Genomic DNA, 17,825 nt, shown 5'->3' with positions numbered 1-17,825 from the left:
ATGGAGAACTCTTAATACTCTTTAGCAGTTTCCTCACCAGACTTCAAAACATCAAAGTCGGAGAGTGTTTGTTTGTACTTCTTTTAGTAGAGTTTTTGTCATGGTTATTTGTGCATGTGAATGAATATGTCTTGATTTCCACAAGAGCCCAGGTCTACACGTGCTATATTTCCTGCTAGTCTGGGATCTTCCCAGGACATTTATCAGCAGTGAATAGTTACTCTCCGGTAGAGCATCGTTAGAACCTAATCTTAGTTGTGCTGTATTTTCCACTTGCATCTGTTGCAACCTTTGCTGTAATCAGAACTATATTTGCAGAAGTAACTTATCAAAGCAGAGATGTGCTGTCTCTTCCTGGCCAAGATAGCAGCACTTTTTTGCATTTCCACTGGACATCTGAATGCCTCTTCCAGGGTATGTGGAGAATGAGTGTAATTTATTTGTTGATGTAGCTCTCATTTATTATTTTTCCCAGGCCCTGGGCCAGTGATTTCAAAACTGTTACCCATATAACTATAATCACTGCTTCCCAATACATTTGTACAATGTTTTCGGCTTATCAAGTCCCCTCAGGGTTATTTCATTTAGTTTTCACAAGGAGGAAAGAGGTGAAGGTACTTGCCCAAGGTCACACTACTACTAAGTGGGTTGGGTAAAACTTGAAAAGAGGTTCCGTTTATCACTCTGTGTTTCCCCTTTATGTACACTATTCCACTTTAACTGCCAGTGCTCTTGTGATTAACATTCTCTCTCCTGTGACCCAGTGGGATACTAATTGGAATGGCAGAAGTGAATCTTGTGATGTGCAAATGGAATGAGTGATGTGTGGTGATGAGTGGCTGAACTGTTGAGCATCCGAAGGGAAGCTGGGAGAGAGAGGGTAGTGGTATACTGTGGAGGACATCTGAGAGACTCAGCTCCATTTAGACTGCCATTTCTAATTACTTTTATCTCTTCAATGGTGGTTTTAAAGGTCCACTGAAGAGTAATTTGAAGAAACCCATTTAGAATCCTGCTGAATATTTAAAGTAGAAATTTCATTGTCAGCAAATTTCTCAGCCAGTATGAAAACAGAATGAGCTTTCCGAGGCTGAAATTTCACGTGGGAGGGAGCTTAATTAGAAGACCTGCCTAGAAGAGTGTGCCTGTGGCCTGAGAGGATTAGGGTATTGGGATTTGTAGTTGGCAGCAGGACAGTCTAAGCAGGCCCTGTTTTCCTCCATTTCCTGTGCAGCTTTATCCGGAAGCTTATTTTCTTTAAAAATATTTAAACTATATTTAAGAGAGAGAGAGAGAAGTGTGTGAGGTGTGTGTGTGTGTGTGTGTGTGTGTGTGTGTGTGTGTGTGTGTGTGTGTATACACACGTCATAACACATGTAGAAATCATAGAACAACTTGCAGGACTTGCGTCTCCCACCATCTGGGTTCCCAGGGATTGAACTCAGGTCGTCAGGCTTGGCAGGTACCTCTACCCACTGAGCCATCTCACTGGCCCCAGAAGCTCATTTCCTTTAGTAGTTTTCATGGACCGTTCTTTCCATTTCTTAAGGAGTGGTTCTCAGTGGAGTGGTGATGTCAGGTTTTGAAGGGACTTCAAGAAAACGAATGTGATTTTACCCTAAGCAGGACAGAGTGAGGCCGACTGCCTGTAAGGAGGAATTTATACATTTCAAAGTGAAGTCTAGCTACTTTTGGGTTATGACTGTTCTGAAATCTGTTGTAAAATCAGGGTCTAATGCAGTCTGATTATTCTTTTAGGATGCTCTGCAGTCTGAGCAAATGCTGTTCGTGGTGATTTATAAATCTCATTGTTCCCGATTCTTCTTTTTTAATCATTTCTTTTGGATATCATGTTAGAATTTTTTATTTTACTTATTTATTTCCTCATGTGTGTGAGTGCAGGTGTGTACATGTCATCAGGTGTCTGTTGGGACATTTTCAGGGTCTGGTGCTTTCTTCTTCCACCATGGCTTGGTTACCTTTGGCTTCAGACAGAGCTTCTCTCTCTTAGCGTGCTATCCAGTGTTCTCTGTGACCCGGACCCTGCTCCTCTGTCAGGTCACATGTGAGATAATTGATTGTGGAAGTAGATGGTTAGTCAGTCACAAACATGTTCACGCAACTCTTAATTCATAGACAGTGTAAAGATAAACCATTAGCTGGGTCTGATGGTGCAGGCCCACAATCCTAGGTACACTCGAGGCTAGGGCAGTAATGAGGACTATGAAGAAGCAAGTGTAAGGTTTAGAGATTACAAGTTCAAGGCCTGCCTGAGCTATTAAGTGAGTCCAAAGCCATCTAGGCAACTTAGTGAGACTCTCTCAAAATGAAAAATAAAAAGCAGGGTAGGGATGTAGGGCTGTAGTTTAGTGGTAGAGCACTTGCCCAGCATGCATGAAACATGAGAATCAATCTGCAGTACAGTGTAAAAATGGAAAACAGAATAACCTATCACAGTGTGGATTCTTGGAATGGTATCTGAGAATTTTTATTCAAAATAGTCAGTTTATCATTTTGGAGGGTTGTATTGGGGTGGTAGGATGAGGTGGAGGTGGTTGGGATGCCGTTCTACCAAGCCAGTTTACATTTCTCTCGAGCGCCCTCTTGAGGTGGGCTCTTTTCCTGCGTCCTCAGTGCTCCGTGTCCTACTCTCTCCCGGGTTGGTTCTTCCTGCATGATTCTTCCCTCTTCCTTAGTCACAATGCTTATGACTCTGCCTCCCACGGGAGTGTCAGACTGTGTGTACAGCTGCCTGGTGGATAGCTGTATATTTACATGTCCTAGATGGACACATCCAACTTAACCTGCCTCAGGCAGGAGCTGTTATCCCTCTCCTCATGCCTTTCAGCCTCCTGTGGCACTGTCTCCCTGAGGGGCACTGGTGTCCCCTATATTGCTGAGCCATAGTCCTGGTCATTGCTTTGACTCAGAGTTCTCAGCTTCTACTTCTTGAGGACCCTGCCTTCTCCCTATATGTCAGATCCACCTACTTTGCTCCCTGTCCCCTGCCACCATCCTGTTCTGGCAGTTTCTGCTGCTTTAGAATTGACCCTCTAGGATGCGTGCCCTGTGTTCAGTGACCTTAGGGGTAAGTCCTGTGTAGCTTTCAGGTGTGTCCAACCTTTATCTTGATCTTGTTATCTACAAAGTTTACAGTCAGGAAGCAGACAATGAGTTATGTGTGTGTGTGTGTGTGTATACATACCCACACACATACATGCTGTGGATGTCTTTCTGTATGCTGTGAATGTGTTGCTCTGATTAATTGATGAATAAAATGCTGATTGGCCAGTAGCCAGGCAGGAAGTATAGTATAGGCAGGATAAGCAGAGAGGAGAATTCTGGGAAGTGGAAGGCTGAGTCAGGAGACGCTGCCAGCCGCTGCTGCCATGAGAAGCAAGATGTAAAAGTACTGGTAAGCCACGAGCCATTTGGCAACTTATAGATTAATAGAAATAGGTTAATTTAAGATATAAGAACTAGATAGCAAGAAGTCTGCCACGGCCAGTTTATAAGTAATATAAGTCTCTCTGTGTTTATGGGATCTGAGTGGCTGCAGGAGCTGGGTGGACACAGGAAAACTCCAGCTACACATACATATATACATATGAATGTGTATATAAAGTAAATTTACATTATTGTGTTGGGTCTGATTGATATCTACTACTCTGGGGTGTCTGCAGCCTGTAGTTCATGGATCAGGCATGTCTGGAAGGTTATTGTTATCAGTATCTTATTTTCAACTTATCTTGGCAGTTCTTCAATATGAGCCTTGTTTTCTAGGTATTTCTATTCTTTGAGCTCAGGTTACTCTCTTTTAAGCCTGTTTTTTTTAGATTTTATTTTCTAGTTTAAATTATGCATCCATGTGTGATCTGTGTGTGGGTCTGTGCACAGGGATGCAGGCCTGTAGAGGGAGGTGGGTGCTTGGAGCCGGAGTTCAGGTGTATGTGAGCTGCCTTGTGTGGAGTCTGAGAACCAGTCAGGCCCTCTGCAAAGGCAGTGCCTGTTGTTAACTGCTGAGCCCTCTCTCCAGCTCCCTCCCAACCCTTAACTCTTAGGGTTGAATTCTTAATCAGCTGTTGGTTGAAATAGTGTTTCTCCCCAGACCCTTGAATGTCATGTCACTTTTGTTTTGCTGTAGGATTTTGTGCTGCTGTGTCACAGCATTCTGCCATACTTGAGTCTTTGGTAGGACTATCAATTGTATGGGGGCCAGGGCAGTCTGTATCTAAAGACCAGAGGAAGCCTAGTGCCTAACATGGAGCTTAGAATATGGTGCAAAGTCATTCCTTTTTTTTTCTTGATAATTTTTAAATTTTTGATTAAGATATAATGTATCATTTTCCCCTTTCCTTTTCTCCCTCCAACCCTTCCCTGTCCTTTCCCTCTTGACCTCTCTGATACCGTCCTCCATTACTCTCTAATTTGTGGCCTTTTTCTTGGATTGTTATTGTTTCTTCTCTCTCTCTCTCTCTCTCTCTCTCTCTCTCTCTCTCTCTCTCTCTCTCTCTCTCTCTCCAACCTATTGAGTTCTGTTTAGTGTTGCTTCTGTGTGTGTGATTTTAGGGCTGATTATTTTATATTGGATAGCCACTTGGGGGCTCATCCCTGGGGCAGACTAATTTTCCCCTCCTCAGTAGTCGTCAGTTGCCTGTAGTTCCTTGTCTGGGGTGGGACCCTTGAGATTTATGTCTTCCACTTTAGCATGTCTCTTAGTGTCGCCATTGTCTGAGTCTTGTTTAGGCAGCCATATTGTTACAGTATCCTGAGTGTGGCATCCCTCTCATTTCTAGGAGACACAGTGTCACAGCAGACTCTCTGGTCTTGTGGCTCTGTTCCTGAGTCTTAGGTGTAACTGTATCCCTTGGGGATAGGCACCCCACCATCAGTTGTTCTCTGTATTTTGGCAGTTGTGATTTTCTGTGATGCTTCCCACCTGCTGCAGAGAAAAGCTGCTTTGATGAGGGGCAAGGGCTACACCAACCAGGAGAGAGGGTTTGTGAACCCCGGTACTTATATGAATGAGTCAGGCAGTTCGTAGGATAGCACATTTACTCTTGGCGATTACTTTTTTGACACTCAGTTCTTAGAAGAGGCTCACATTCTGTTAGGTGGATGAATTTGTAGTAGAGCCTACATTCAGAACAGGTGAGCCTGCTCCCTAAGGAGGAGGGGACACTTCATAAGAAAACAGATTTGCAGGGCTAGTTTGTTGAACTGCTGCTTTATCCTAGTCTTGTGTGCTTTGTGCACCTGACAGAAGTGGATAGTAAATATTTTTACTTTAAGATAATAGCTATTCAGTTTTGTCCAGTATGTATTTTTTTCCTTGTACATAAAAATAAACTTTTTAAATTTTTTTAAAGATTTATTTAACTTAATCCTTATGACCGTTTTTGCCTGCATGTATGTATGTATACCACATATGTTTCTGGTGCTCACAGGTCAGAAGAAGATGTTTGTTGGATCTCCTGGGTTTACAGGTACTTGTGAGCCACGATGTGGGTGTTGGCAATCAAACCAAGGTCCTCTCCAAAAGCAATGAGTATTTTTAACCACTGAGCCAATTCTGTAGCACCCAATGTTTGTGTTTGCTAAGAACTTTGATTCTGGAGTAGGACTTGAATGGTTCCACATTTAACTGAATTTACTGAGGTTTTTCTTATATTTATTTATTAGTTTTTTTGAGACAGGGTCTGTCTATATAGCTTTCACTGTCCGATAACTCACTATGTAGATCAGGCCAAGCTTGAACTCACAAAGATCTGCCTGCCTCTGGCTCCCAAGTGCTGGCATGGTGTTCACTGCCGTGGCTGGATTTGTTTCATCTTTAAGTAAACTTTTTATTAATTTTTTTGTGTGGGTAGTTGTGTAGGGACGATTTGTATTTGTCACAGCATGCATGTGGAAGTCAGGACAACTGTGGGAGTCCGTTCTTTACTTCCACCATACTGGTTCTGCAGTCAGACTCAGGCAGTATGGCTTAGGGGCAGGCGTCCATACCTGCTGAGCCATCTGACCAGCCTCTTACTACTGTTTTAGTCTTGGCTAAGATATGTCACTTTTCTGGGCCTCAGTTTCCACCCAGGTAAATGAGAGCTTCAGTAGTAGTCTTCTCAGATGATAATGCTGGGCGGAGTGGAGGGAGTCTGCAGTCTTTCTGATTTTAAAAAGACTGCACTTTCTTCATTGAAAAAAATGAAGTGTGTGAGGTCATTAAACCATGAGTGCTTATGACAGCAATGGACTCCGTAAGTTTCTAGTCAACTGAAGTACACATGGGAACTTCAGAAAGGCTTAGACTTGCTGTTCTTCCCCAGGAATACCAGTTTTCAGCTTCAAAGGCAAGATCATGGGATTTCTGAATGTGTCTTCTAAAAAGAGCTAAAGGTGTATTTTAAATGTATTTTTCATTTTTCTAGTTAAAACTGAGAAAGTATAGAAAACTCCTAAAGGCTAGGGTATTCTGATTTCTACAAAGGTTGTTTTCATCTTTTTTCATAATTTTAAATCAAGGAACTGCTAAGATTAGCATAGCTAAATAAAGTAGCTAGCATTTTAGTAAAAAGTTTTCATGCTGAATAGTGTGTTTCAGTGTGTGTGTGTGTGTGTGTGTGTGTGTGTGTGTGTGTGTGTGTGAGAGAGAGAGAGAGAGAGAGAGAGAGAGAGAGAGAGAGAGAGAGAGGTAACACAAATATTAAAAGATCTTATTAATTAAAAAAACAAACCCAGAGCCAGATATTGGGGTAAATTCTGAAAGATCAGAGAGACAGAACAAGCCACAGCCAACCTCACCTTATCATCTTCTCAGCTGATCCTGTTTCCTCAGACTGAAAGCCTCTGAGTCATCATCCAAATGGATCTCAGCTGAACTGCTGCTAAAAGCCTGAAGCTTAAGAAGACTCTAGTTTCTGGTCCTCATGCCTTATATACCTTTTTGCTTCCTGCCATCACTTCCTGGGATTAAAGGTGTGAGTCACCATGCCTGGCTGTTTCCAGTGTGGCCTTGAACTCACCAAGATCCAGATGGATCTTTGCCTCCCAAGTGATAGAATAAAAGGTGTGTGCGCCACCATTTTCTGGCCTCTATGTCTATCTAGTGGCTGTTCTGTTCTCCCACCCCAGATAAGTTTATTAGGGTGCATAATATATTGGGAGACACAATATTGAGAGAGAGAGAGAGAGAGAGAGAGAGAGAGAGAGAGAGAGAGAGAGAGAGAGAGAATATGTGTGAGAGAGTGTGTAGTTGGAATTTTCTCCAGTCCCACTCGGGCCTGCAGCCACTCAGACTCAAGTAAACACACAGGGACTTATATTACTTATAAACTGTATGACCATGGCAGGCTTCTTGTTATCCAGTTCTTATATCTTAAATTAACCTATTTCTATTAATCTATAAGTGGCCATGTGGCTTGTGGCTTACCTGTACTTCACATCTTGCTTCTCATAGCGGCAGCGGTGGCTGGCAGCGTCTCCTGACTCAGCCTTCTACTCCCAGAATTCTCCTCTCTGCTTGTCCCACCTATACTATACTTCCTGCCTGGCTACTGGCCAATCAGCGTTTTCTTAATCAATCAATCAATCAATCAATCAGAGCAGCACATTTACAGCATACAGAAAGACATCTCCAGCAAGAGTGTGTGTGTGAGAGAGAGTGTGTGTGTGTGTGTGTGTGTGTGTGTGTGTCCGTCCATCCTCAGTCTCTTTGTGGCAATGCAGTGTCCTGAATCATCTGCTCATCTGTTTGCTTTTTTGCTGCTGGGTCTGGAAGATCTTTCCTTTATCCTAGCATTACTAGATCTGTGCTGCTCATACACCCAGCATTGGCTCTAGGCTGCAGTGCAGTCAGCGTTCAGATTCACTCAGCTTCACTGCAGTAGGAGGAGACCTCAGGGTAGGACAGTTCTTCCGTGTGCTTTCTGTGGAAAAGATCAGAAATGACCACTGTTCCTTTAGTCAGGTCGCCCTTTGCTGTATGGGATTAGTAACCATAAAGTCAGCACTACACTTGCTCTTCTCTCAGATTGTGTGTTGAGTTGATGTAATCTCTACTTCTGGGCAATTGTGATAAATTAAGATTATAAAAAAGAAGGAAAGAAAGCCAGTGTAACCTTATGTAACAAACCCATTGGTTTTTGAGCAGAGCTGACTTCTTTGAAGATGAGGCAATTGAGCAGATTTTGAAGTATAATCCCTGGTGGAATGATGCACATGCAGAGATGATGGCCTCTTTGGGAAAGAGCCAAGAGCATGGAGACAATGCTGCATTAGGTAAGAAACTCAAATCATGTTTTCATTGTGGTCATTTGTGATTTTTAAAACTCACATCGCGTGCCAAGCCACTGCCTTTCGTGTTGTATGGCATCTGATTTTACTTGCCTTTCTTTGTGAAAATGGGAGTTTTGGTAGCTAATTCCACCTGTGTGTTTGCCTTTCTTTGCTGGTAGATTTGAACTGTGAGGTATCATAGCCTATGCTGCTTGCACAGGTTCCAGGTCTTAGTCTGTGCTTGAAAATTCCACACTAAATCATTCAGCTTATGTTTGTTAGAAAATTCTTATGAAATAAATTTTACTTTAGACTCACTGGAGTCCTTTTAAGTTTTGAATTGATTTATTTTTGGAAAATTAGGGATACACATATGACACACATAACATTCATAGTTGAAGAATCTGCTTGAGAGATATGACTGTGTGCCTGTGCTGAGGATTCATGAGTATAAGTAAGGGAGACCCAGACTCATTCCCTCCCTCTAGTGAATGAATTAGATGTAGCCTCCTCTGTTTATTCTCAGGTAGTGGTATGAGGAAGCCAGAATAGCTGTCTTTCCATCATAGTTTCCAGAGCATGGTGAAAGCATTTGTACTGGAGAATGCTGAGGTGGGAATATGGCAAGCTACAAGAGGTGACTGTCCCATGTGAAGACAAGAATTACCAGAGTCCTTTCTTGGATGCATATGTTCTCATCATTGGTCCAGCACAAGCTGATTGTTCTAGGTCTGTATAGTAGAGTCCTAATGGTGTCAGTTAGATAAGAACAGGAGTCCCACGTTGTCTGATAGGCTGATTTGGCTTTTCTTTATATACTAAAACTAAATTTCAGCATTTAATGAAATGAGTACATACATAAGAATATATATTCTAAAGAATCATAAATGGAATATAAATTCTCCTTTTGTGGAATATTAGTTTAAGGCATGTTACATTTGTTTATGCTATGGAACATTTAATAATGCAAAGATGTGTTGCATTCTTTTATGTTGTATTTGTTTAACTCTGTGAAGTTGTGTTACTTTGCCTGTCTAAATCACCTGATTGTCTAATAAAGAGCTGGACAGCCAATATGAGGCAGGAGAGATAGGCAGGGCTGCCAGGCAGAGAGAATAAATAGGAGGAGAAATAGAAATCTAGGCTCGAGAAAAGGGAAGAGGAAGGAGCAAGAAAAAGAGGAGAGGAGGATGCCAGGGGCCAGTCACCCAGCCACCCAGCCATCCACAGAGTAAGAAGGAAGGAAAGATATATAGAATAAAGAAAGGTAAAAAGCCCAGAGGCAAAACATAGTTAAAGAGAAACAGGATAATTTAAGTTAGAAAAGCTGGCTAGAAGCACTTGGCCAAGCTCCTGGAGTTCAGTTGAACAGAGGGAGGAGGGATTATAGGAACAAGGGTGGTATAGATCATGATGGGAAAAACCATAGAGACAGCTGACCCAAGCTAGTGGGAGCTCACAGACTCTGGACTGACAACTGGGGAGCCTGCATGGGATCACACTATGCCCTCTGAATGAGGGTGACAGTCATGTGGCTTGATCTATTTGTAGGTCCCCTGGCAATAGGACCAGGACTCATCCTGGGTATATGAACTGGCTTTTTAAAGTCCATTCCCTATGGTGCCATGACTTACTCAGCCTTGATGCAGTGGGGTGGAGGTGCAGCAGTGACTTGGTCCTGCCCCAGCTTGGTAGGCCAGCCTGTGTTAAATACCCAAGGGAGGCCTTACCCCTTATGAGGAATGGATGGGGGTAGGAAGGGAGGGAAGTGGGGGGGATGGGAGAAGAGGAGGGAGGGGGAATAGTGGTTGGTATGTAAAATGAAAAGAAAATTTTAATTAAAAAGAAAGAAAGAAAATCTGGCTAGAAATAAGCCAAGCTAAGGCCAGGCATTCATAACTAAGAATAAGTCTCTGTGTATTTATTTGGGAGCTGGGTGGCGGGCCCCCAAAGAGTTAAAAAAAAATCCAACTACACTTTCCCTTCTCCCCAAGTTTCTCCTCATAAAAGCAATTACTGTAACAGTTTTGCATGTATTTCAAATTAATTTATTTTTGTGTTGACCATCAAACCTAGGGCCTTATATATGCTAAACACATACTTTACTGCCAAGCTGTATACCTTCCCCCAGCTGTATTCCTAGCCTGGGGTGTTTTTAAAGTACAGACGCCACATCTAAATATTTGTTTTAAGATGCTGTACACAGAAGGCGCTGTGGCTGTGATCTTGCTGTCTTTGTTTTGGGTTGTCCTGTAGGTTGAAAATCTTTCACATGAGCACACACAGACCATTCACCTGTTCTTGTACATGAAATCTCTGGCTGCTGTCTTGTGTTTTATTTCCCATGATTGGGGAACACTTTGCTGTATTGCTGGCAGTCATTTGGGGTTTAGTTACTGCTGTCACTGCTAGTGCAGGAGCTATTTTTACCTCAGTCTGACTGAAGTAGTTATGGTCTCTTCTGGATCAATAACTAAAAATTATCATCAAGCAGTCCAGTAGCTGCTAGTCACCTCTTTTTTTTTTTTTTTTAGCATGCGGTATAGTGATTATAATATAATAGGCATTAAGAATAGTTTATTAAGTATTTTTGTGGTGAAGCTTTGTTAGAGTGAAAAATTGCCATTGTAACTTTGGAAACTAGACTATTGGTTCTGAGTAGGGGTGTGTGTGCGCCATTGTTTTCAGCGTGTTCTGTGGTTGTATTTGATGTGTGTGCCCTTAAGACGCCTTCAGACTCCCTCCCCAGCTAACAGACTTGCAGATGTAGCATTGCTGACGCAATTTGGGTCATTAATGCTAAGCTAAGTGGTCTCAGGTAGTTTGCTCATACAGGTCAGCCTGTCTTCCTAGTGTCAGCAGTGTTGTGGTGAGGTGGTGTGAGAGGAAGCTTGTGGCTGTGTAGTTGAGTTTTCTCTCCACCAGAGTGAGCTAGTTGCCCTAAAAATCAGGAGAAGGCATTCTTTCCCTTTGATTTCAGCTCTAGTTCGCTCTCCTTTAATAATGGCAGTGTGTGCTGAGGCCAGTTCTTCATGTCAGCAGTGCTTTGAGTTAGGTCTTCTGTAACATTAGCAGATGGAGCCAGTGCTCTGTCCCTTTAACTGCTGGCTGCTGACCCTTTCTCTGACTCGTGGCTTGTAGCCAGGCTGGTGGTTCAGGCAGTCAGTCTGCTCAACCATTATGGTGATTCATTCAGAAAGTCACCTTTCAAAACAGCAAGGGTATACGCTCTAAGGTGGAAGAACTTGAGCTGTAGTGAGCAGAAAGGGCCTCCTTCATTCTGTCAGGTATAAGATTAAGTATAGGCGGGACATGGCTGAATATGAGGCTTGCGTTTCACTCCCCCAGTCGCTGCCAGCCGAGTGACCGTGCAGCCTTGGGTGGCTCTGGAAATCTTCTGCCTCCCTCCGAGCTGCCATCAGGATTGAATGAGGCTGTGTGTGCAAAAGCCTCAGTGCTTGTGAGTGTTCGAGATTATTGTTAGAGAGTCAGCCGAATGGCGGGAGAGCCAGGGATTGAGTGACTTCTGTCAAATTGCCATTTTGGTGCATTGTACAAATCTTTAATGGAAAGTTCCTGTTAATGAGATTTTTCTTTCACTTTATTCTGATTTAAATATTTGAGACACCCAGAACGGGAGGAATGAACTGGTGTGTTGAAGTAGGATAAAATACGGGAGAAAAGACATAAAGCAAGGAACTAGCTTTGCAGTTCCGTTTACCAGGATACATGTTGCTGCCATGGCTGTCACCTCCTCCACATTGTCTCTGCCCTTCTCTGCTGCCTTGTCTTCCTGCCTGTCACACAGTGAGATGTTGTCATTCAGCTAGGACAGTACAGATGATACGGGTGCACCTTGGAGTCCTTCTTCATTGTACTAGAGTGACCTGCTTTGTTTTGGGTTCTAGAGATGCTGGAGGTGGTAAACTTAGCTGTTGTCTTTGCTGGGGTGCTGACTCTGGTCATATTTATTGGAGTCCAGAGTTACAGAAGGGAGTCTGTGATTAACATCTTCAGCTTTATAAAGATCCAGATTTTCCTCCCCAAAGGCTTCTGAGTGGCAGTGTTAAATGCTGTGCTCCCTGGGAGCTCCGGTTTCACGAGGATGGACTCACCACATTTCCCAAGTTGTCTTTCAGTGGTTAACGTCAGCCCAGGAGTCTTGGCACATAATTGCTTGTTATGACACCACATAACATTTACAGTCCGTGAACTTCCTCGCAGGCCATCCTGTTTGGCACCAGCGAGCCCTTGAGTGTTTGTGGAGATAACTGGCAGTGTCAGCTTTGAAAATGCTGGACGACAGGGCTGCCCGTTTAGCTGAGGCCTGACTGGAGCGCAGGGTCCTGATCTGTCTCCAGTGCACGGACAGTGCAATGGACAGATACGTGTTACTCCGAGGAGCCAGATTCTGGATGACTGAATTGCTGATCCAGACAAGACAGGGGTGTTTGGGAGGGGGATTTCAAAAGGAAGAGAAGGTTTAAAGTAACAAACCAGAAGGAATTCGGGACAAAGAGCAAGTACCTCCCCAGCATCTTTCCCTCTTCCTGGGACTTCTTCGCAGATCTCAGAACTATCAGGGAGGCTGCTAACATTGGGAGGTGGACCTGGGCCATCTGCTTTAATGTTTTGGCTCCAGTGTCTGCTCCAGCCCCACTGAGCTGCCTTTTGTTTTACCAAGGATTATTTTTAGGAGTATAATTCTCTAAAATGTTGTGAACTCTGCAGATAAGTCACACAAATGCTTGACAGATGTTGCTTGAGGTAGTGACCACTCAGGTGTTGTTAGCCCTGCGTCTGTAGGTATTTCCTGTACTGCTGCTGGGTTAGACCTGATTGTGTGCTAGCTACCCCAAATTCCCCTTTGGGATGTGATTTACAGCCCTGATAAGTTGGGGTTTAGGAAGCTCAGACTTTTTGATTTCTATAATGATATCCTTATTTGTTGTATATCCTCTGATTCTTTTGATTGGATCAAATATAAAATACATTTGAGCTAAGAAGACGAAAATAGAACCTAGAAATGCTCAGAAAAGGTTGCTATTTTAAGAAAAGGCTAGTAGTAAAGGCTAGTGGCCATAGCATCTATAAATTCAGGAGTACAGTCAGGTAGGCTTTTCCCATGCTGTCCAGTCATGGAAAGTGATATATAATGTGTGGATATCCTTCCATATGGAGTGTAACGTCGGAGCTGACAGTGCTGAGGTTAACCTTGTCAGATTGTCAAACAGGTGTGGCTATAGTTACTTAAGAATGGAGACATGAACGTGTAGAGGAGTTGATGTGTTTAAAGACAGTTCTGGGCGTGCTAACTCTGTGATTCAGGAGTTATGTGGAAGCAGAGGTCTTTATTAGTCAACCAGGGTATAAAGGCTGTTCTCTAGTGAGCTCATATTGCTGTGAACACCTGGCACTTTCCTATTAGCTAAATTAATGACTGTCGGAAAAACTGTGCTTAAGGGAATCCTGTCTCAAATCTTCTTGCTAAGTACAAGGGTCTCAAAGACTCGGTCAGGTGTGCTTTCTTCATGTATTGAGTGTGTTTCTTCATGCGGCTTCTTTAAACTGAGTCATTCAATGTGAGCTGAGTACTTCTGTTTCAATAAGGGCAGCTTTAGATGAGTCCTTTAGTGAGGCAAACAACGTTCAAGTTATCTGTCTAATTTTATTTTTAAACATTGCTCGCTAAAGAATGCTTTACCTGTCACATACCTATGTTTCATTTTTAAAAATACATATTCCTTAACTATGATGGCCAACAAATTAAGTAAGTTATTGAAATCATTTGTCATTTGTGGAAACCATGCCTATAGAAGTGCAGTTCTTCCCTTCCTTTTTGCATAGATTTGCTCACATGGTTGAAAAAAATAATTATCTAAATATATTTCAAAACTTTTTGTGCACTATGTGCATTTTAATAAGTAAAAGGAGTATTGTTTCTACTTATTTCAGTGTGTTTGAGAATTTTTTTTCTCTTAGGCTGGAAAAGTTTTAAACAAATAAAAAAGTCATGTTAAACTCATACAAGAAGGCAGGAGTGAGTTTGGAAAAGTCTGTATGAAAAGGGCTATGGTAATCAGCTCTCTGTTACTATAGCAAAATATCTGAGCCAAGCAACTGTAGAAGAGGCAAGTCTGTCCTGGTTCTTGACGTTCTTCTGTGATGGTTTGGCTCTGAGCGCTGGGGCTATGGTGGGTCAGAAAATCACAGCTGAAGCTCATGGTGAAGCCGTTCACCTACGGCCGGGATGTGAAAGGGATTGGAAGAGGTGGGATCCTTCCTAGGACAGGGCTGGATCCTTCCTATCCTCTTCAGGACTGCTCCCTATGGTCTGTGCCCTCCCATTTGGCTCCACCTTCAAGATTCTACTGTATCACAGTCCCACCATAAGCTAGATAACGGCCTTTACTAATGCAAGGGCTTATATCATTTTATATGACCTTTGACAAATTGTGAATAGGAGGACAGTCTTGTTGAGCTGTGACAGTAAGAGAATGGGCAGCTATCCTATCTGTCTATCAGGAGAATGATTTAAGAATATTAAAAGGCAGCCTAATAATTTTTGGTCTCTGGGCAGGGTAGCAGAGAGCCATGTGTCTTTTCATGGCTCTTCTTTTAGTATGAGACCTCCTTGAGTTACAGCTGGGCACATCTCACTCTGCTAGTGACTGGGTTTCCTTTCTTTACTTGAAGCTGGACGTGACCATGTGTTCCAGTACTGGCTGGAGGGACATGATGGGTAGTGATATGTATACTTTCTGGATCCCTTCTTTAGGAAGAAGATGCTTGCCATCCTCCTCCAACTTTCTTCTTTCTCACCATTTAGAAAATGATACAAACCCAGAGCAGCCATCTTGGATGTGTATAGAAAGAAGTCATATACCAGGGAGGCCGATGTCCACCGGGCCCTTGTCCCTTTCTCAGGGTAGCGGAGTGAGGGAAACATGTTTTCCATAAGCTATTGTTCTTCTGCCATTGGCGGCTCTTCATCACAGCAGGTTAGCCTGTCTTGTACGATGCAAGTCATTTTGATATCATTTTTTTTTTTTAAAGATTTAGCTATTTATTATAAACGCCAGATCTCATTACAGATGGTTGAGAGCCACCATGTGGTTGCTGGGAGTTGAACTCAGGACCTCTGGAAGAACAGTCAGTGCTCTTAACCACTGAGCCATCTCTCCAGCCTCTGATATCATTTTTATATGAAGCACCAGAAGTGGAAGCAGAGCTCCTCTGCTAGTGGGATGAGAAACTTTGGAGTGAATTTCAAAGTGACTGATAGGAGATGGAACAAAAGCACTACTCTGTAAGATGAGAGATCAGCTGCACTTTTATTTGGAGATAGCCACACTTAGCAGTGTCATCCATGTCGTGCTGGCTTTGATGGCATGGAGGATAGAAGAAGAGTGAGGGGGAATCATGGATTCTGCTTATGTGGTTTTGGAGAACCATTGAGGCCAGGCAACGTGTGACAGGGGAGTCCCTGCAGAACTGTAGAGGACATTGTGCGAAGCTGTGAAATGGATGCCTGGGTTGGGATAGAGCACCCAGGATGTTGAGAGGTGCCAGCCTGGTCTGTCTGCCATGGAGAGCATCATGCTGGTGAAAAGCAGCCTGTGGAGGTTTGAGTGAGAGCAGCCCGCATAGGCTCAGAGGTTTGAATGCTTGGCCCCCCGTTGCTGCAGTTGTTTGGGAAGGTTTAGGAAGTGTGAGGGAGTGGGTGTGTCACTAGGAGTGGGCTTTGGAAGTCCCAAAGATTGGCGTCGTTCCTGGTCGGCTCTCACTGCCTCTGCTCACAGATCAAGTGGTGAGCTCTCAGCTCTCCTGCCGCCATGCCTTTGCTTCGCCATCTTTGACTCTAATCCTCTGAAGATAAGTTCAAGTAAATGCTTTCTTCTGTATTTTGTCTTTGTCATGGTGTTTTGTCACAGCAATTGAAAAGGAAAAAGACATAACCCAAGGGAGGAGATATATATATATATTGCAGGCAGCAAATCTGGAGGGACAGAGCCATCTCAGCCCTTTAACACTAGACATGGACCTACAGGATTTGGAGTTTGTCCTGCTGGGTTTCAGCCTTGCTTTGGTCTGATATTTCTCACTGCCTTTATTCCTCTCTTTTGGGATGGTAATGCATGTTCTGCGCCATTGTATGTTGGAAGTATGTAATTTGCTTTTTGATTTTACAGGGGTTACAAGTAAGAGATTGCCTCGAGTCTCAGACGAGCCCTTGGACTTTTTTTTTCTGTGACAGGGTTTCTCTGTGTAGCCTTGGCTGTCCTGGAACTCACTTTGTAGCCCAGGCTGGCCTCGAACTCAGAGAGATCTGCCTGCTTCTGCCTCCCAAGTGCTGGGATTAAAGGCGTGTGCCACCACCTCCTGGCTGCCCTTGGACTTTTGAACAGTGTTGAGACTGTGAAAGACTGGGGGCTTTTTTTTTTTTTTTTTTTTTTTTTTTTTGGTTTTTCGAGACAGGGTTTCTCTGTGTAGCTTTGCGCCTCTCCTGGAACTCACTTGGTAGCCCAGGCTGGCCTCGAACTCACAGAGATCCGCCTGGCTCTGCCTCCCGAGTGCTGGGATTAAAGGCGTGCGCCACCACCGCCCGGCAACTGGGGACTTTTGAAGTTGAACTAAACGTGTTTTGTACTTAGTTATGGCCATTAGTGTATGCTGGGGATTTGAATGAGAAATGTCCCTGTAGGATTGGATGTATGAACACTTGGTTCCTACTTGGTGGAGTTGTTTGGGGAGATTGAGGAGGTGTGACCTTGCTAAAGGAGTACTTAGGGGTAGGCTTTTGAGTTTTATAACCTCACCCCACTTCTAGTTGTTTCTCTTTGCTTGGTACTTGTGGTTGAACTATGAGCTCTCATTGTCCTGTTCTGTTGCCACGCTTGCCCCCACTTGCTGCCATACCTCCCCACCTCTCTGCCATGATTGACTCTCACCCTCTAGAACCATAAGCCAAATAAACTCTTCCTTCTATAAGTTGTTTCATGATAGTAACAGAAAAGTAGCTAATGCAGCCATGTTTTGCTTACAAGAACTGGAAACTGAATTGTTTGTGGTTTTGGCAGTTACTCTTTCGGATTATGCTGGGGTTGGGTTTATTTTACTTTGTATAGTATTGAGAACTGATAGTGTTAGTGTGAGATTGAGTAGAAAACATGTTACATGATCTTTCTTTAACTGTAGACTGACTTCATGATGGGGCTGGAGAGAGAGCCCAGTAGGTAAAGTGCTTACCATGTATGTGGAAGGTACTGAATTTGGATCCCCAGCATCTACATACAATGCTAGGTAGGTGTGGTAACCTACCTACAATCCTAGAAATAGAGACAGGGGATCCCCAGAGCAAGCTGGCTAGCTAGACAAGCAGAATTGTTGAGCTCCAGGCTCACCAAGAGGAAAGCATGGAGGAAAATGCCTGATGCCAACCATCTGACCTCCACATGCATGCACACACAAATACACCCACACACATACACATATCTCCACACACCATAAAATACACACATGCACACATAGGTTTCTTTAAAGACTTGATATTA

General features: G+C 43.3%; 1 protein-coding gene across 1 annotated transcript in view; it reads left to right on the top strand.

Moving 5' to 3' along the window:
* Shq1 (SHQ1, H/ACA ribonucleoprotein assembly factor) overlaps window positions 1-17,825 on the top strand; it is a 106,103-nt gene that overhangs the window by 17,225 nt on the left and 71,053 nt on the right. Inside the window, exon 6 of the mRNA XM_052722042.1 lies at window positions 8,147-8,274. Coding sequence (XP_052578002.1) covers window positions 8,147-8,274 — 128 coding nt within the window. The remainder of the gene's footprint in view (window positions 1-8,146; window positions 8,275-17,825) is intronic.

This window comes from Peromyscus californicus, unplaced genomic scaffold (genome assembly GCF_007827085.1).
Source record: "Peromyscus californicus insignis strain IS unplaced genomic scaffold, ASM782708v3 Scaffold_6__1_contigs__length_162567912, whole genome shotgun sequence".
NCBI lineage: Eukaryota > Metazoa > Chordata > Mammalia > Rodentia > Cricetidae > Peromyscus > Peromyscus californicus.
Note: the sequence above shows the minus strand (reverse complement) of the source record. Positions and strands in the feature narration are given on the sequence as shown.